General features: G+C 37.2%; 1 protein-coding gene across 5 annotated transcripts in view; it reads right to left on the bottom strand.

Annotated features, from left to right (window-relative positions):
- LOC137293841 (1-phosphatidylinositol 4,5-bisphosphate phosphodiesterase beta-4-like) overlaps positions 1–21,152 on the bottom strand; it is a 92,375-nt gene that overhangs the window by 4,576 nt on the left and 66,647 nt on the right. Inside the window, exons 18-31 of one of the 5 annotated variants that reach the window (XM_067824609.1) lie at positions 19,850–19,930; positions 15,190–15,410; positions 14,057–14,243; positions 12,460–12,544; positions 9,092–9,164; positions 7,992–8,095; positions 7,739–7,841; positions 6,231–6,395; positions 5,332–5,431; positions 4,821–4,925; positions 4,192–4,419; positions 3,274–3,508; positions 2,752–2,827; positions 1,979–2,154 (exon numbers count right to left, since the gene is read on the bottom strand). In XM_067824609.1, coding sequence (XP_067680710.1) covers positions 1,979–2,154; positions 2,752–2,827; positions 3,274–3,508; positions 4,192–4,419; positions 4,821–4,925; positions 5,332–5,431; positions 6,231–6,395; positions 7,739–7,841; positions 7,992–8,095; positions 9,092–9,164; positions 12,460–12,544; positions 14,057–14,243; positions 15,190–15,410; positions 19,850–19,930 — 1,939 coding nt within the window. Of the gene's footprint in view, positions 1–1,978; positions 2,155–2,751; positions 2,828–3,273; positions 3,509–4,191; positions 4,420–4,820; positions 4,926–5,331; positions 5,432–6,230; positions 6,396–7,738; positions 7,842–7,991; positions 8,096–9,091; positions 9,165–11,006; positions 11,092–12,459; positions 12,545–14,056; positions 14,244–15,189; positions 15,411–19,849; positions 19,931–21,152 lie in introns of all 5 variants that reach the window. The other 4 variants (XM_067824610.1, XM_067824611.1, XM_067824612.1 and 1 more) reach the window with 4 other exon arrangements.

Genomic DNA, 21,152 nt, shown 5'->3' with positions numbered 1-21,152 from the left:
AGTTTGTTTATTATACATGACTTGAGACAACCTATGTTGTTTGCCCTTTGTATGCCTTTGAACAGTATATAAATATAACGCAAATTCTGAATCAGATAAATTCTTAAAATGTTCACAGTGAACAGGGAAAGAACAAATAGGTTTGCATGAAAGACAATATAAGCAGATCAACCACCGACAGCCGTATTGTGAGCAAGACTTCATCAACTATGACCAAGTCAAAGTTGAAGAAATTGTGTCCAAAACACATGAAAACACAGTGGGTGAGTGTAGCGTATATCTGCTTCAGTTAGAAGGAAACTTCAAGGGATTTCAAGAGTTCTACTATCTTCGCATAAAGGGAGGAGATAATCATAATAAGCATGAGTCAGGATAAGGAAAAATCTAAATGATCTCCCCTTACTTATTACTCACACACATGAACCAATAAAATGTCGACTGCTTAGTTCACATACATGGATACGGACAGTGTGGTTACTAAAATCTTTTGAAAACAAGCAAAAAAATGTGAGCTAGACTAATACTCGGATTGCGACTCCCAACTTCAGATGAACAATAGAGAATCAAGTTTCTACACTGAATCTCTCTCCTTTAGACAAACTGGTCTCAAAATTTTATAACACTTAGAGAAGTTGATATCCGTAATACATGTGTCTCATACTTGAATACCAACTTTTATATGCCTCCAAAAGACCTCATTTTGACCAATACGTTTCAAGTATTGGTTCAACAAACTTTTACAAGCTCAAATTCTTAAACATAATTTGCACTGCACCTCTTTACACAAAGATTTCCCTAAATCTGAAAAAAAAAAACCCCCAAAACCCCCACTTTCAAATTATATGGGACATATTTAAGTAATACAAAAGCCACACATAGAAATTTTCCCTCATCGTTAAAATTTAAGGGGGTGGAGGAAATATGATTTAGTTAGAATTTAGTATTATTTGGTAGTTACACTAAATCTTATATGAGTTAGAGGATTAATACGTACATAATCCTGAGACCTGGTTGGTTAAAGCGGACTGTATGGCATATATTCAGTAAGTGATTACTATGGATGGTACAGTGCATATGTGTATGTGAGTAATATAATCTGTATTTAATTGTGTTACTTTGTCCTTAGGTATAAGACGTTCTCTTTGCCACTGATTGAGCGGCTTATCACTGTGCATGTTATGTTACACATTAGATCATACTTAAGTATCTGTAGAACTGTAACTGGTAATATACGCTCAGATATATACTTAGATTAAGTAATCCTTGTGGTGCCCATAACCCCTGTATGTTCTTTACCATTCTATGCCTAAGAATACTGACCTATAGTCTTTGTAAAAGAAATCCCAAACCTAGCCCTTGCCCTAAACCCTCGAAATAATCCTAATAAATAGAAGACATTTCAAATGGAGGTTACTGGTAGAACTCTTATCCAGATAATGTTAAATGCATTTATATGTTTACTTATAGGTACTTATTGCTATGCAACAGTAATTTGAGATATGTTTGCTTTGTTTTAAGGGAGTTTTCACATCCAATACAAATCAGTGAACCCTTCACAAATCTTGACGTGATGCTGCTGTAACATTTAGGATGAATGAATAGGATGTCAACATAAGATCCTTCAAATGGTTTGTAAGGACCGAGTAGTAGTTTTGAGGATGCATTTAATTGGGTCATGGTGGGAATAGGAGGTAAAACCATCAACAGACTTTGCTTATTGATATCATAGATACCAGACAATATGCATACATGGAGGTTCATATCTTAAATTCTCTCTATAACAAGCCTATCCTCTATCATGGATTAAAAACACATAGATGTAACCAAATAAAGGCATTAACTATATCACAAACACGATTCTCAGAAACTTCTGTACAAGGTCATATTTGCTCAACTGAGAGAAAATACAGAATAATTACCGATTTGTAAGACTGCAGGCTACAACATTATCCAACAATGCAAACCAAAGATGACATACTTTTCTTGTTTGCTCTCGAGCTCTTTAAGCTGGTCATGGTGTGCATCCTCCAGGAGTTTGACAAGGAAGTCATTTTGCTGTGTGATGTGCTCTTTCCTCATCTCATGCTCCTCCGCCACCTGTCGCAGACACATGTCTGACCATTCCTTGGTCTGGTCCACCACCAGCTCTTTCACCTAACAAAAACACGCAACATGTACAATGTCTGGATACACAAGACACACTTCACTGGGTAAGCTCAATACAAGCCATAAGGCAGTCTGGAAACAATTGCATTTACATTCTCATCTTTGACTGGGTCATCCGAGACAGGCCACTGAAAAATTCTCATACAGTTACAATGACCAATTAATCTAACATATGCATCACTAAGTATGTGGCTATATGCTGTTTTACACCTCAGCATTATTTCAACTACTGTCATGTCAAAGTATATGAGTGTTCAACTTACTGCTATCTCAAAGAAAAAACTTGTATTCCTTATTTAGTAGTTCGTTGAACCAAACATAACTCAAGCATTTATTCTAGTCCCCTTAACTTGGACATAATGGTGCTTGACTGTATAATCACTTTGTTGATTTTAAGTTAATCAGCTCTACCTTTAAGCCACTATTTTGTGTGATGTGTTTGTTATGAAAGGGGTGGGGCCAGAAAGGAGCTTGACTATATAAATGAACAGTCAAAAACATTATCTTAGTTCCTGAAAAAGACTTTTGGCCTTTTTAGAAGATTTTGTTTTCAACTGAAGCACTCAAGTAACAGTATGAACACACCTTGGCTTTGTGGTCTGTGACAAGGTTCTGCACTTTGTCTTCAGTAGCCATTTTCAGATCAGTCAATGAACTCTCCCTGAAAAAGATAAATATCCATCAGTGAATACCATGGGTGTTGACCAGTGGTGAGGGTCTGAAGTACAATATGTAATGTCATGTTTTACAGGACTGATCCTTGACATGTGTAATGAAATGCACTGAATTTTCGTTGAAATGATGAAAATTCTCAACCTGACTTGATCAATCACATCAACGTATCTGCTGGTGAAGTCAAACTGAAAATATGCATGTACCCTGACAGTTCCATTGCAAATTGTTCCTCATTCTCATATAACCTGTCCCTTGAAAACATCCAGATCAGTTTCACAATACCGTCTTTACAATAACAATATGTCACAGGTTCCGGTGAAACTGCATGTATTTTTTATGCCTACTTGATTGTATGTAGCTGATAAAGTGCAAGAAACTTCACTTTCAGAGTTTCACTTCACAACCCCATGGAATTGTCAAAAGATAACGAACCCCTTTTTCTTGAGCTTCTTCTCAAGATTCTTCTCTGCAGCCAGCTTCTCCTTGTCATGACTTGCCACAAGCTTGTCCACCACAGTACAATGCTGCTTCTGCATCAAGACACGTTCCTTCTGGAACTTCTTCTTCAGCATCTCCATGTCTTTCTGCTGCTTCTTCAGCAACTTGAAAAAGGATTTGTCCTGCATCAGGTGGTCACGTGTTACAGGGTCAAAGAGCACCTCATCAGCTATCAGGCAGAAAAACATGCTGTAAGTCAAGGTTTGGGATGACACATAGAAGACAAGATAAAATCCTGATATGCAATAAGAATGAAGTTGATATATATTTGTCAAATGAAGTTTTGTCATGATAGGTAACATACAGAAATTTGAAAATATCAGTAGATCTCCTTCTAGTTATATTTTTAAGAAGCTCAGTGTCTTCACATCATCTTCACATAATACAATTTTAATGTGGATACCTAAATAATGGCATGATTGTTAGTGCAAGATATATGTTGCAGCTGGAATGTGACTTCTCTGATTGAATCATACTATCAATATATAACAAAGACATGTATTTTCATAATACAAAAAGTGGGTGGTTTGGGTTTGACACTTTTCAACAGTATTTCAGAACACCAAAACACTGAAATGCAGCACCTTTGGCAACAGGGCCAGAAAAGTCCCTACAATGTATTTTGATTAGGAGCATGAATTTTGTAACATTTTGCCTGACTGAAAACTCCAATTTACACACATACAAAATTCTGAAATGAGGAAGACTGAAGCTAGTCAGTCTTGCAGTTGCTTTTACGTAAAAAACACAAAGGTAAAATTACAGCAGGTATTACACCACGTCATCTTTATTTCACATAATAACATGCATTCAGAAAGGACAGTAAAGAGTGAAGGAACATTGTGAACCTACCTTTCTTATCTGGCTTATTAGTCGGCTGAGGAGTTGTTGGATTGGGTTGAATCTGGCCATTTGAAGATGGTGCTGGAGTCTTGACAGGCTTAGATGAAGGTTCTGGCTTGTGGACCACCGGCACATCACTGATGTCTTTCTCATCAATGCCCATATCTCGCATCTGCTGCTCACGCTTCTCAGCCAGAGTAACATACGCCATAGGGTCCGACAAAGCATTGACAAAGTCTGGAAACAATCATTGCAAGAAGCTGGTTATTTGGTAGTTGACAATATTCATAAAGGTAGATAAAACCCCAACACATTTAGAGAAGAATGGCTTATGACTTTGAGTGGCATTTGAATGAGGAGAGTTCTATGGATATACAACTTCTTTGTTATTAATATGAGCAAAGTTCCAGTGTGATAACCCTACCCTTATGTTGCTCATATTAATAACAAAGAATTTCCACTGAACTGTCCTTGTTGAACAATGCTTTAGTCTTTCATTGATTTTCATGTGTCTGTCACACTGTAAATAGTCAGGCTTGTGGCTACTATAATTTGACAGGACAGAGAACTGAGTGTTAACTTGTTCATATATTATACTCTTGCCTATCATAACAATAACTTATGTGGGTGATACAAACCTCCAAATCCTTCTGGGACATAGGTTTTGAGGATGATTCTGCAGAAAACTGTTGGCAGTGAGAGTGGAAAGTTTCCTTCCGTACGTAAGGAGATGTGTCGATAACCTGCAAGCATATGCATGATACTTTCAATAACATATCTCTCAGGAATCTGAAACCACAGGTGATGATGATGATGATGATGACGATGACGACGGCAACGATGACAATGAATGTGATGATGATAAATAAATACACATCTCTATTTCCCCGAGAGATTCCCTCTAGAAGGAAGGCAGACAGATTTGGGAATGTGGCCATGGACACACAATGTGTTATTCATGCTTACGCATGATTTTGAATGTCATCTCTGTTATATCATGGTGTGTTGACTTGATAGTCGAGAAAAACTCAGTCAGGTCATTCAACACTGACAGCAATTTGTCAATCCTATGATGACTGGGACTCTATATATAAACATGTCAGTAATAACATACCAAAGATCATGTAGCAATGCACAGTAACAGCCTACCTGCTTGAAGCCCATCTAAAGGCAGGATCCTCTGACCTATCAGTTTGCCTGTCTCTTCATACACAGCAATACGTAATACTGCTAACTCTGGTAATACTACCTGGGAACAGACATTAGCAAGCAGAAACGTAAGTCAGTGTTTCAGGAAGATAATCTGGGCTTCTGGGACAAATCTCAAAAAACTTGCAGCAATTTAACAATCATTTGGAGTAACAGCAGTCACAGTGATATGAGTGCTTTCATTATGATGATCAGAACTCCAACATTTTACAGACTTAGAGCAGTAAAAGAACTGCTCAACAGAACAATATAAAGGGCAATTGTACTGATATATAGTCTGGCCCACAACAATTTTATGAGATGAGTCTAACAGGACATTTGAAGGCACAAGAAGTTCCTGACAAGTTGAGAATCTATTTGGTGATCATACTGTCATTACATGATGTTGAGTGGATGCTACCATTTACTTATTTGTGAGTTTTTCTGTTTGTAATGCAAACCAACCGGTAAGGATGTGTGAGGAAGTAATGATTAAACCTGCATCAGCAATACTGCAGCTCTTCTAGCTAGTCCAGTGAGAACAGCATGTTCAGTGACAGACACTCAGTTATTCAGGAATTATCAGTAAGACACAGCTTCAGGATAAAATAATTTGAGAAATGTCTCCTTAGCTTTGGCACATGCTTATTTTCAAAACTAGAAACATTTCATCAGAGTGAATGAGTAAGTTTAGTTGTATGTCGCTTTTAAGCAATATTCCATCAATATCACTGCAAGAGGCACCAGGAATGGGTTTCACATTCTGTGCCAATCTGGGGAATAGAACCTGTGTCTTTGGTATGTACTTCTTAGAGAGAAAGTTACAAAGTTACAAAAACAAACTGCGAGTCTGAGCTTACTTTTCTGAAGACGAAAGGATCTTCATTATACACAGGGTTGAGACCATTGTTGGGGATCACACGTGTTCGGAACTCCCTGCGGATTGTGTCCGTGGGTAATCCATACATGTCCACCTCCACGTATGTACCAATCTTCTTGTCAGACAAAAACTGGCCAGAGATCACCTGCAGAAAAACAAAAGGTCACACATTTCCAGTCATGTGGCATGAACATATGTACAATATATATGATAAAAAATGCAGTTGACATTCACACAGTCTAACAACGCCTTTCTACGAGCCTTCAGTTTTAGTATAGTTCTTATATATGCAACCCTCTCATCACATAACATCACATCACTGTCATGTCAAATGACAAATACCGCTGTGTACTTGACCTACAGGACACATCATACAGTGGAAGCTGTCTTACTCGGACCCTAAGCAACTCGGTTTTCTATATAATTTGGACCGAATTGTTGGTCCCGGCAGAAATTAACTAAGTTATCATTACATATAGGCTAACTAATTCGGACTTATCTTGGACTAGCTGGACTGCCTGAGGTGGAAGTGCTTTGTAGTTAGCTGATTACCGACTTCAAACATTAACATGTGTGATAACCAATTAACAAAAGGAATTAACAAAGCAGTTCAGCAAGCTGACATGACTCACTCAGTGTTATTTTGATGGTATGCGATTTTGTTATAAAAAGACGATGCTCCAGTAATTTCTCATCAGTGACAAAATGGCTTAACCAATGATACATTGTATTTGTTGATTTCTGTGGAGAACCATACAAGGGTGTTACCCTGCGAAATAGCGAGTAACACGAAAAAAATATGGTACGTCACTTCTAGCGCTCGTGCTTGCAGTCAAGACACAAAATGTATGTTGCATTGGAAACCAACGGACGACAGAACATTCTCACAATAAATTTATAAAAGATGAGGTGATATTTATAAACAGAATTACAGTTATGCTAGTCTACTGATACACAATACTGTTCATGATCATCTTTTGCGCTACTACCCCAAAAACACGTTACACCATGGTAGTTGTGTCTTTCATCATAAATGTGCCGTGCAAGCGTATCTCCTGGTCAAGGGAGCTAACTCTTGACTCTCATCAGTCCAATTCGGACACCTCATAATTCGGACAGAAAAGTCAGTCCGAGTTGAGTCCGAATTAGAAAGCTTCCACTGTACTTATGCACATGAAACTTCATATGTTTTGGTCTCCACAGTTCAATTTGTCCTAATTAAATTTCAACATAAAAGATCAAAGCATTTTTCTTAACATGCATGTCCTCCTCATATAAAGCCATGCCCTTCTGTAAACTAATGTTCTGAATTGGCTGATACTTCTGTGTACTTTTCCAAAACAGTATCTCCAAATTCTTCTCAAACAAGAGCAAAACCTCAGAACCTTCCCAATGTATAATATTTTGACCAATACTTGCACAACCAAACTAAAATTCCTGTTCTACAATTAGTAACCATGCAGTGAACTGCAGAACATCTTTCTTCACCTGCACTGAGCAATGAGCAGCTATAACACCATCCACTGGGCTCTCAGAAAATGGGTCAAAAGTTCGGTCAGGTCGTCTCATGAAGTCCGGCTTCAGGAGATAACTGTAAATAATATCAAAACAAATTCTTCAAGACTCAGAAAAGATTGAGTTTGATTAAGTTTACAAGTGATACATCAGGGTTTACACACTGAGTCATGTCACTTGATTAGAAACAGGCTCATGTTTTGCTTATTAAGCTTTGTGTACATACCCACAGTTGCCATTATACTCAAACTTTCCCTGGTTGAGCTGCATTGCAAGGTCTGAAGTTTGGAAGTTGAGCGAAACCATCTGACAGCCTGCATTCCAGAAAATCTGCAATATATAAAGGGCAACATGTGTTGTATTTAGTGAATAACTACCAGAAATAGACACTATAAACATGTTTGCAGATAGCTTTTCTTTTAAAATTTGTTCTGAAGTATTTATTGCCGAGAAGTTTCCATTGTGATACATATTGTATCATATTGTGATCTTTGTGTCATTAACGTATTGAACAGTGACCCTGCTGTATCATTTCACTATTACATATAACCTACAATTTCTGAGATAGCACCTCTAAATAATTCTCTGCCTAGACCCCTAACTGTGTCAATACAGATCTGTTTGTTAGCCTCGGTAAAATCACAAAGGATCAAGGAGCTCTGTTCAGCATTCAGCATTTCAGCATAGCAGTCATATGCAGTACATGATAATGTAGCACCCACCACCATAACAGAAACTAGAAACAGTATCACCCATATTCATCATGCTTATGTGGAACATGATCTTCAAATACAAGTTCACAGGCTATATTTATGGAAAGATGCACAAATACACATAGAGATCCACACATGAGATGATTTTCGGTTTGACTTCATGAAGGAATATATAACCAAATGATATGTCCATGAATTCTGAGTTTTTCTTCCCTGTTTCGAAAACAGAAACAATGTAATGTGCTGCTATAATGTCAAACAAACATCCTTTGCTTTTTAGCACAATGGTAATTCTACCATGGAGATAAAAAAAGTAGAATGAATGGAACGTACAAGTAGCCCATGATGATGGTTTCTAGTGACATTCACCACTTTGGTAGAGCATAAATAAACCCTCTTAAATCATAATCAGGTTCCACAGGCCTGGATTCAAACATACCACCGTCACATCCTGGTAGTAAAGGGACGTAACTCTGAATGGCTACAGTCCCAAACTCACTGAACCAACACTGTCCAGCCAAAAAAGAACCATTTGGATGTGTTGGGAGGCCAACAAGAGCCCATGGGATAGTGTAAGTGTGCAAGGGGAGACACTATACACAGTAACACTTACCTGTGGCATGTAGTTACTGGAATCAACCCGACCTCCTTTTGGGTAAATTCGACTCATCTGACGCTTGTTGTAACTGGCTTTGTTAAGGTCCATGTCTTCACATATCATTTACCTTTTGGCTTTTGTCCAAATAATTTCTAACAATGTCATACCCAAATTAAAATCTGCGGCCTCATTTAAAGACAAATCCTCACTGGGGTAGTAACATTTTGAATTAGGTTTCAACAACATTAGGATGACCTTTAACACAAAAAAGCATCAAATTGAAATGGAGTCCAAAAACTGATGATAGAGTATGTATTACGTTTCATAACACAATTTTAAAGACCGTTTAATTATGACTGTATTTTTTCATCACCCAGACAAAAAATTAATGAAAACTGGTTTTATCTGGTACATACTGAACCTGCTAAAATGTCAAAACAATTTAACATGATTAGTGAAAATGACAAGGTAACAGCATTTTCATGGATGCTCTATATGTTCATGCTAAAGACTCATGCACACTAGGAACTAGAAACGTTCGTGAAGTACACACAATGGTTACAATACAATGGCATTAAGCAAGTAACATTAACAGGACACTCCGTGCAGTACAAAATGGGGCATCTACCTGTCTCAGGGGTTACAAATCTGTGTGTTGAGTGCAGACATGTACATATATGTTTCAGGTACCACAAGAGGAGTGCTTTACATACAAGGAACATGTGCTTACTTGGTCTGAATGTGTTTCTTCTAGTCAGTTTAGGTACCTAACTGCATCATACATACACGGCATAGGTACCTGTAGAAGTACCATACAGTCAGCTTTATAACTTATGTCCCACAGAGTAGCCACTACATCAGGGAAATATAGTACTTTGGAAAAACAAAAAATCATCACACATCATTTTCCCCTGTTTTTGGTATACCACTTGCTTCTTGTTACAAGCATGATAAAAAAACTTCTAGAGAAAGCACTGATTTTCCTGTTATGATATTGCTTCAAAAGGTTCCCTACAATAAGCTATTCTACATATGCAGTTTGTAGACTTTTATTCCCCGAACCACTTCTGTATTCCATATTATGGCAGGCTAATTCAAGAACAGGGAAATGACTGAGTTAGGACTTACAGCTTTCTTCCTAACTGAATTGTAGAGTAGCATAATGCCAACAAGACATCTAACTTTAAAAAGTAACAAGAATTGTCACGAAAGCATTGTAAAAACTCTTTGAAAGCAAATCAGTTTTTACTCATCAGTGTAAGTTATATTGATATCTTTCATTGCTGTGTTGCCCCAGATATCTGTGGTGTGAAGACAGTACATTCACCGTTTTATATCTTACAGTCTATTCAGCAGTTTAGCTGACCCCCCATTCCAGGTATCTGTGATGTGAAGACAGAAAAATCTCTATGCCACACCTTGGTTTATCTTAGTTACTGTATTCGACACATTTAGCATCCTGTCCTCACTAGCAGTCCTGACCGCATTTGCAACTAAACAAAAAATATAATTTCTGAGCAGGTATTTTCATCTCAATTAAGAATTCTTTCAAAAGATGGTGTTTGCAAAGTTTGTATTTTGTGAGTACTGTCCAGATTGACCCTCTGTTGTTATGGAACATGTTTTGAAGTCTTTAAAATGTTCTGAATGAGCTCAATGTTTTATCTTGTTAAGTGTGTTTTTTCATGTGTTCAAGTGAATGACGAGTAATTTAAAAAACTTCCCCTTGTTTAAATTTTTTCTGCACCCAGGGCGCTTACTATGTCAAAGATAGTATTTCTCCAGCTTGCCATGACATAAAGACACTAATGCCACTACATTATGTCTTGTTTATCTCAAGGCTCAAACATTAACTGAGATATATTACATCTCTAGCCTAATGTTCCCCTGTATACATGCATTTCAAGTCACAACATCAAGGAAAGGATACTCATTTAGTTCTATACAAGAATGTTTGATCAATTGTAGTGCAGCCGACTCATTGAAGGAAGACATATTGAAATGACATCCGATGGCTGAACAAAGAGAGAATAATATTTAAACATTCAATCACAACTAGTATCACTCTGTCCAACATGATAAACACATACATGATAGCGACCTTTCTCCTCTCCTCATGCTGAAGAAGCAAGAGCTACAGCACAGTGAGTCCTTAAAAACACAGACCTCTTTACAGACTGTTTTCCCCAAAGAAATGTAGAATCTCAAAACTGTTTTAGATTGCCAATGCCATACATTTTGATCAAAACAGAGAGAATCTTGTAAACTATACAACTGTGAACATACATAAAGTGCTTTTAACCTTCAGCATTAAAACCAAATATCATATATGTGATTACCAAGAGGAAAACATTATATACCAGAATACAAAAACCAGGAAAGTAACATGAACAATATACATTTTTTGATTCAACAACTATTGCTCCTGAAGTAATATTCTGCAGGCAAATTAAAGAGAAAAGTCAGATTGTATCCTTATTATGGGATACAAAGAGCAATGTTTCTGAAGGGGGACATAATTATTGATACCAGAGCAGCAAGGTTGGAATAACTGCGAGTGTTTTAACCATCGGAATACTGAACAGTTGAATGGATAATCTCAAAAGCCAACCTTCCTGATTTTTGCAGAAACAAAAACATCTGACAACAGTTATCTTACGAATGTTGTCCATTACAGTGTAATAATACATGCACAACAAACATCTGTCAGTCTCTAGTGCAATGGGCAACAATACAACTTATGACAAACCTGCAGGCAGCACTATGCTTGTATGCCTAGATACCGATGTGCCAATTTCACTATCATTAGGTATACTGTTCTACCATATTGCTACCAGTCATCTACAGTGATAATTAATGCCATAAATAGGAAAAGAATGGACAATTACAATAAAAAATTCATACAGACATATTAACTTAGAAGTAACTTATTTTGACACTAAATATACCAACTGGGTCACTTAACATTTTTGAACAAGGCAGGTGAATGGCCAGTGCTCATCATGCCACATAAATATTTGTTATGTGTTTTTCATACAAATTCTGAGATGAGAACAGCAACATGATATATGGAAAATGACCAAGTTACAAACAGTTGCAGATGTTCGTATTTAGCATGCCATGACTTTTCCACACACAAACATCCACACAACACAAGTCCACCTAATCCTGCAATGCAAGTTAGTTGTCAAGTTAATATCATGCAAACAGTCATATGAGTGCAAACAAACATATCAATGCAACTGGTTAGTCTAAAGCATGCAAATCTCTCATCAGTCCAAGTCTGCTCATTTTTGTGCAATGACAAAATGTTTCAGAAAAAGACATGCAGTTATAAAATGGGGAAAATGTTAAGTTTTGAAATGTGAAGTTGAAAAGGATACTTTACTAACTCAATGGCTTGTGTCTTTAGGTAGCCAAGCCCAGTGTTTTCGTTGAAAGAGGACATATGATAGTGTATGTTCCTCTCTGAAATAGGATTTTCAAATAGTGAAAAATTACCAGCTTCCATGCATGGAGGAATTACTTGATAACTAAACACATCTGAACCAATTTATTCACTTAATCTTAAGGACAAAAACAGAAATTCTCAGTAGTTACAAAACATAACTATCGAGAAAACATTTTGTCACAAAATGGAGGTACATGGAATATGTGAGTTATTTATTCATCTTTGTGAAGAAGCAGATTTGTTAAGAAGTAAGTGTCGTTTGACTGATATGTATCCCAAAGCACAAAACAAGAAAATAGTTACATAGAAATGAAATGAAGCTAAACCCACCACATCAGGAACATCATCGCTGCTCATCAAAGGATGCCAGTATACCTGACTGTAGTTTTCAAAATGAATACTAGTTTGCCAGAGTCTAGTAAAGCCTACAATGTTATTCTGAACTAAGATTTGAGGATCATAATGTTGAACCAGTTCCCCTTGGATTTCACAACTGTTAAGTTTGGAAAATCTAGCTACTATCTTTGAGGACAAGTGAATTGGTAAACTGTGTCTAAACTATGCGGAAGTTTGGATGTGGGAAAAACAGTTTTTACTTCATCTCAAAGAACTGCCAACACATAATATAATTCTGTTATTTGTTTCCATAGGTGATGTTAACATAGCTTGTCATTCATTGTGTTAGCACGATTGTAGGTTTATCTCCCTTTAGAAAACTACCATCAACAGAGATGTTTACCACAGTGAAAACAGAACAAAAATACCTATCCAGAATTCAATCCATAGGATAAATTCAGAAAATCTGTGTTTCACACAAAGTAACTGGCATTTGTTATGATTTTAACATGTTCTGGCAATGGAACTTACTCTTGGGTATAACCATTTTCAACATGGAAGTTTAGATTGTGTTGATCTTATGCTTTCTAAATGAACCTGAGTGAAACAGAAAAACAAATGCAAAGACTTTTAAGAATTTTGACTGGCGTTGTATAGAAATGTTAAATACTGAGTATCAAATATACAGTATTAGACGCAGTGTGGGAAAAGGACAGAAACTGTCATCAACTATTGTGTAGCTGAACTTCAGATCAGGATGTAAGAAGGCAAAAATAACAGCACTTCCTGATTCCGTGTGCAGAAAAGGTTTGTAAAAGGCATGTTGCAACCTATCACCCAAACTATACAGACATAACTGACAAGAGCACATCTTGAGGTCCTTGTTTCACAAATTGCCCACAACAGTACCACACATCTCTAGAACAGACTCATAACTGTCAGACTGTTTACAGATAACCTCCTCAGGGTGTCTTAACACAATGATTATCATAAGCAGATTTCCTTGATATTCCTGTATCTGAGTGACTTAGGCCAACTTCAACAAATTTACTTCAAAGCAAAAGGATCTGCAACCATAGATGTATGATTACCAAATGGAATAAGCTGCTGAATACTGTGTGAAACCTCTGATACTGCAGGCCCAAAAGATGCCCTCTCTGCCCCTCCATCTCCCCACTGCAGTCCTAACCTACCTTCTGCAGTCTCAAAACCTTGAAACTTGACAGGCTGGGCGTAGTTGACCATGGCCGAGAGGTAAGGATGGATGTTGGTGGTTGCGCCTGTGTAGTGGTACGAGGACATCAATGCTGCCTCTTCATCAGCTGTCAGAGTCCCTGCAACATCCCCATCTTCAGGCTGTGTTCCTGCGTTGACTGAGGGCTGTTGGAAAAATGCAGAACTCAATGCAATGTTTAACTTCTCCAAATTGCTACAGTATATACTAGTGATTGATAGTATATTCAGTTCTCAGCAGCATTCCTCTTACAGCATGGAATGACATCACCTTCATGTGGAAGGAAAGGGAAACCAATACAATAACTGCTTATAAGGGGCATTATTGGCTGATACAGGTGAACATGAAGGTCAGAGGTTTAAGCTGTATGCAGGATATTGCCACAAGTTACTTTGGCTATACAATAAAAGAGATAGCTGTGAAGACATCTATGTAGAGAATTACCTTACCTTACACATTTTTCTGAATGACTGAGCACTTTTGTATTATGTTCAATGTACCCATCTTACAAGCGAAAAACATTTCGATGTAATTAGCTGGCAATGCCAAACTCATCTGGTACTCCATGGTAGTAATTCTTAATCTCAAATAAAACACTGAATCACATGTGATGTATGGAAATTATCAGTGTTTTGCGAAAACAAATTGATGGACGGGAGATAACTCTGAATCCATTTTTCTTGTCAACAAAACCTAGCGCTGACTACAAAATGATTCATACCTGCGCTTCAAAAAACAACTAAAAATTAACACTGAGGTGTTCAGTAAGATAAATATGTTGTTCACTGGTCACTTGGGACCACGTGTTGATGTACCCTCTGAGTTAATGTTCCCCTTGCCCTTTGGGCTCGGTGACATCGAGGGTACATCAACCTATGTGCCCCTCATGACCAGTGAATGCAGCCCAAACACATTTCATTATACAGAATGTTCTGATGAGCTAAAAATGACCAAAAATGTCCACAATTTCCTGTCAAAACATTCTCATGTCAAAGAATTTTACAAGCATTCAATGATGATCTTCAGATATTATACTATCCGAAACATATATCTGTAATTTTATGGTATTTAGCTCCTTTTCACTCCCCATACCTTTTTAGAAGGGATCTTCATACTGACTGGTGCCTTCTTCCCATCTGTGGGTTCTGGCTCTGTTGGAGCATCAGACATGTTTGTCCCAACGGAATCTGTCTTAAGAAGGGGCTCAGGTTTCTTTTCAGCTTCTGCTCCCTCTGTTGGCTTCTCTCCATCCCCAGATGGCAGGAGTTCTGGGTGGGCATCTGTGTCTGTGTTGGCCACTGTTGGGTCCAGATCTGCAACACAAATCAGAACTCTGTGAGGTGTGTAGGAAAGATCCATGTCCTTTCCTGGATCAGTTACAGACTGGATTCAACATCTGAAAAAACACATCAGATAATTATGTAGTTCATCTGAACAAGGTGAAATCTGAAATAATGTTACGACTAATACACTGTTCAGAAAACATTTTCTCCATTTGTATTTTTCCAAGAGATGTAATTATGGCACAAACCCCAAACAATAACACACATATTTCTTCAAGATACATTAACACTCAAACACTCTCCAATAAGATGTGACAAACTCTCCAAACAAATTGATGAGTTGAACATTATAACTGGTCGGTCAGAATTGAAGCACCCAGCTCCTCAAAATGAGCAAGTTCACAATCAAGCAGCAGAATATAGCTTTCATACATCTGAACAGACATAGAACAGGGATTTACCTTGAGTCCTGTATTTGAGGGACTCTTAATTTTCAGGGGTCCTGGTCTATGAAAAAGGGGTCCCAGACACTTAGATATTATTAATATTATGTTGTAATATATATGTAATTCAGTTACTGTATTGAAGTGTGTATCGTGACCACCACATTGTTACAGTAATTAACACTTACTAGTAATAGACAGTGATAAGCTATTGTTACTTCATCAAATTTTACAAAAAGAATTTCGACTTTTCAGAGTCCCTGTGGATGCACTGATCAATTTCATTGCATCACACTTGTGTCCCATAAATCCTTGATACAAGCAGTTCTTCATGAACAACATTACAACCCAGCTATGTTGAGGACATTTTCAACTCTACATGTACAGTTATAATTTTGTAATAGCACTTACTGCAAATTTATACAGCTAAATACATTTTGTGTATAAGATAGCATCAAACAGTTCAGTAAACCAGACAGTCTCAGACAGACATGATCAGATGGTCCAGGGTTAGAGTTGAGTGTTGGACACATCTTGATGGGAAGTGTTACTGAAATATTCTATTAACTCCCTCCAGCAGCAATATGATGAAATGAATGAGATCGCTTTTCACAAAATTTCTGGTACTGACAAAATCAGAATTCATCTTGAAATCACAGCATCTACAGGTTTTTGAAAAATAAGTTTTTATTTTAAAAAAACTTGAAATGCATAAAATACTTCAACAGACAGACATACAGTATAACATGACATCAACATAAATGACCATCTCTGCCACAGGGGGAATAAACTAACATAACTCATGGACAAGCTATTAGTAACATGCCTTTACATGTACCTACAATGCAGCTAGGAAATGTTACCATTAATTTATATAAACAACACTGTAAATACAAACAGCATGCCCTAGTCTACAAACATCAAGTCAGAAAAGACAAGTCTGCTGCACTTGATCAAACTAAATATGCATGAAGGAATCAGAGCTTAGATTTCTGAAGGTCTCTTAGCACTAAGATAGTCATTAAAGCCATACATTAACATTAACCTACGACTATCTTAGTGCTAAGACAGCTTGGAAAATCTAGGCTCTGACCTCTTATCAGTGACAGAGTGTCCAACTGTTGTCAGTGAGTGAGTGAGTTTAGATTTACACCACTTGAAGCCATATTCCAGCAATATCACGGCAGGGGACATCAGAAATGGGCTTCACACAATGTACTCATATCGGGAAATCAAGCTTGGGTTTTCGGCATGACAAGTAAATGTTTTAGTCACTGCCCCCAACTGGTGTAAGAAATATGAAAGGATTTTAACATGACATGTAATTCCTGCTGTATTTCCATACACATACATACATACATACATACATACATACATACATACATACATACATACATACATACATACATATTACGCAAATTTTTATATAATAACTAGGAATTTCAGCTGAATAATCATGTCTCCCTAATTAAGAAAATGACACTGAATGTACATGATCATACAAAGTCATGCAAGAATCATGGTTCTGACTTTTGTCTAAACAGCACCTTCTAAAGCTTCAGAGTATTTTATATATTTTTGGATCATGATAATCTTTCAAAATGTCTTCATTCTCTATTTCAATTAATACATGATATACACCAGGAAGATCTTGAAAACACTAGAAATATGAGACAGATGTGAGAATCCATCTTTAAGTTAAATCTAAAATGTGGGTGGGTGTTTTTCGCTGCATTATGGCGAGGAATGACCGTATTTGCTAACTAATTTTGTATAAAGCATGTCAATATGAGTTGCTATGATCTAGCAGCCATGTTTAAACAAGAACAAGGTCTCAGTTTCACCAATAGTTCTGTCTATAAGTAAATGTAATTGGCCAGTTAAATTTGGTATGGTCATTATTTCAAAGATCACCAAAACCGTCTTCCTGTCGTTTACAAAAAAACTTCAAAGTTTGACACCACAACAACAATCAAAAGATTTCATTCATAAATCGCATTCTCACATTTGTCGTATATTGTGCCCCTTCCCTCACAAGCACTCCATATCATACAGAGCGCATCCTCTCCCGCTTCCCCAATTTATAAACAGGTTGCTAAATTTAGTCATCTCTTACAAAAAGCAAGGGTGTGCTGAGAATACATTCTCATAAACTTGGAAGTAAACCATTGTGACGGTACCAGTTGATTGACTGCTCTATGTGATTTTAAACCTCTTCTCATTATCACTCCCATCTTTTGGTGGGGTATCCTAATTAGAGCCCCTTTTGGATATGATTTGGTTAAAAACATCAGGGCACTAAATACATTAATACATTAAACAAACTATCAAATTAAAAGATAGAAAATGAATGACAGTTTGAAATAAAACAGAAGAGAATATTTGCTCTTTAACATCCAATAATGACTGGTGATGAAGTCACTGATTTCTGCAAATAATGTAAATGTGATGGCTTTGGGACAAGCACACTTCATCAAACCTGCTTTAGATTGGATCATGGACAAATCAAAGAGACTGCAGGGCTACACTTGCCTCAACTTTATACTATGACAAAGTAAGGTCATAATAGTTCTCAGATCATTAACTGTTTTAACTGTATACAGGAAAATGATTTGGTTCCACCACACACAACACTAATAACATCTGGGCAGACTCTATATTGATAATTCTAAATCTTAAGATACTTTTGAGTATACGTTTAATATGGGTCAGATTGCTTCAAAGAAGCATCTTACAAGAGACACAACAACAGCCAGACAGTAAACTCATGGTTTGCAACTTAGCAAGCCACTGATCATGTATGCATAAATCATGGGTAATGGAGCTGTATTAGCAAGCCATTGCTGCCATGCAGATCCATGGCCAATTAATTACATCACAGCTCAGCAAGCATGGGTTGGCATGCCATTCAAAGGGTTGCAGAAGCAGGAAGCACTAAAGATAAGCAAGAGAAAGCTAACAGGTGTAGATGACATGAGGAAAGGAGATGACATTGCCAACATCTGTGGCAGGCTAGCAAGTAAGTTCTTCTCTGACCTGGTGCAGTGCACACCAATCTTAGAGCCGGGACAATCATACGTCTATGTTAATGAATAGTAATTATGACAGTCTTACTGCTATGATAGATTTGTGAAACAAGATCCTGGACAGACCAGCCAGAGGTTTCACTGACCTAAAATACACTATTTTAAGTATAGGTGTTCTGATGTTGAGACAATTCCAGCACAAGAAACAAGATGACAGCAGTATGTTTTTTCTTTACTTTCCAAAGCAGTAAAAAAATGTCAGCCATATCAAAGTTGCTGTTTATAATGAAATATGGGTCGGATAAACCCACGACTGAAAGAAGCAATGGGCTGGGGACAATGACATGCTATCAGTCAAGCCACTGGTCCAGTCCAATTCAGTTGTCTCTTCTGATCAGCAAGCTTAAGGAGCACAGGGTCTACTTTCACCAAATGCCAACAGGAAGAACAGAGAGGGTAGTCTTATGACACATGACTTCAGAAGAGAAACAGGACAAAATAAGGATGATTATAAAGTAAAGACTATGCAACAAGAGAGACTGATGATAAGAAGACAATAACGGAGGACTTGTTTGAAGAGACCCAAAATCAAAGGGAACATGTAGATCAAGTTGACAGGAACACATGGAGTTGAGCTAGCAGATGTGTGGGTTTGGCAGGAAGGTGTATCATCCCGCTTCCACAACCAGCAAACAGACTAGTCATCTACTTTAACACTACTGGCTCCAGCTTTTACGATTAAGTACCTATGTTTACATGCAACTCATCTACACTGAGTTAACACTGTTGCATTCACAAAGCTGGAAATGGCCAAATCATCTAGTCTGTCAATCTAAAGCCAATTCGAGCAAGAAAATAAGCCAGGACAACATTTCATATCATATAAATTTGATCACAACATCATGTACAAGGATAAAGACTATCCCTGCACATGAACTACAAGAATTGGTTGTGGAGCAGAGACAACACCACCAGCGTGCAGGCAGGGCGTGAGCTGTACCCGTGCTGGCCTGAGCAGGGGCCGGTGTGTCGTCAAGTGTAGGGTATGAGGACTCACTACTGGAGCTGGAATTTTCTGCATCTGAAGAAACAAAACAGTCAAGTTCCTCCTCAAGTCAATGTTAGGAACAAGAGTACATGGACCTTTCTATGGATAACAGTTTCTTTATCATTTGTAGAGTCAGGGATACTGGAAGTTCTATAAAGAAATATGCTGTACAATAATGTACAATCTCTCCTAGATACAATGCTGATGACCAAAACAGATATTAAATTTTTTCAGTTTACTTTAACTCTACAAGTTCAATGTGTATCAAATAACAACAAAAGACAAAATAATTCTGGTAAGAGGCATATTTGTTTGCAACAGTTTAACTCAGCATCTGCATCCATGGGTGATAAAAACAATACTTCAGTCTGAATTCAGGTGATACATACAAGTGAGCATATACAATTAGAATGACAAACCAGTCAAGAACATACAAACTGTACCGTGCATTTTTGGTTTTGCTTCGAGTTCTGAGTGTCTCTATCTACAAATGTCAATTACTTCAATCAATCCTAAAATAACACCAGTGCTTGGGATCACCAAATGTCTAATTCATATGCTCTTGATGGATATATACAAGACTTGCACCAGTGTACCAGTTTTTTTACATTGAATACTAACCTAACTTACAAAAAAGAGGTTAAGGACAACCCTTTTTATCAGAATGCAGTCAAATGTTTTTCCTTTCTTTTTTTGTTTGTTTTGTTTTATTGTGTGTGCATTGTCAATGTTGTCATCAGAAATTAATTCTTGTCATATGGAAATATTTGCTAATCTTTGAGTTCTTTTGAGCAGTATAGTTTTAAACAATACAGATGTTATCCATGTAAGGTTTCATATCTTCAAGTATCTTCAGTTACTGAAACAAGTAAGTTATTACCATAAACATAGTTTCACTACAAGATGTATCCCAACACAATGAGCTTAAATCATCAGTTATGCATCTCAATATACATGTAACAATGTTTCACACTGATATTGACTGATGAGTTCAGCTAAACTGTACATCAATACTGTTACAATCAGTTCATGCTATACACACATCACAGAAAAAGCTGGGCCCTGCATCACAATTCAATCTTACTCTACAGTATTACTAGAATGATGGAGTTTATAATTATCACCTTTTAGAAGAAGGCACTGGTTACCTAGGCAGTTACCAAGGACTTTGATTCATAATACCAGGACTTGTATGTAGATAGAAAGGTAGCACAATCTTCAACATGACTCTTTGTTCACAATAAGGTGAACAAAA

The sequence above is a fragment of the Haliotis asinina genome, chromosome 8 (genome assembly GCF_037392515.1).
Source record: "Haliotis asinina isolate JCU_RB_2024 chromosome 8, JCU_Hal_asi_v2, whole genome shotgun sequence".
Lineage (NCBI taxonomy): Eukaryota > Metazoa > Mollusca > Gastropoda > Lepetellida > Haliotidae > Haliotis > Haliotis asinina.
The sequence above is the reverse complement of the archived record's forward strand: the minus strand, read 5'-3'. Positions and strand labels throughout refer to the sequence as shown.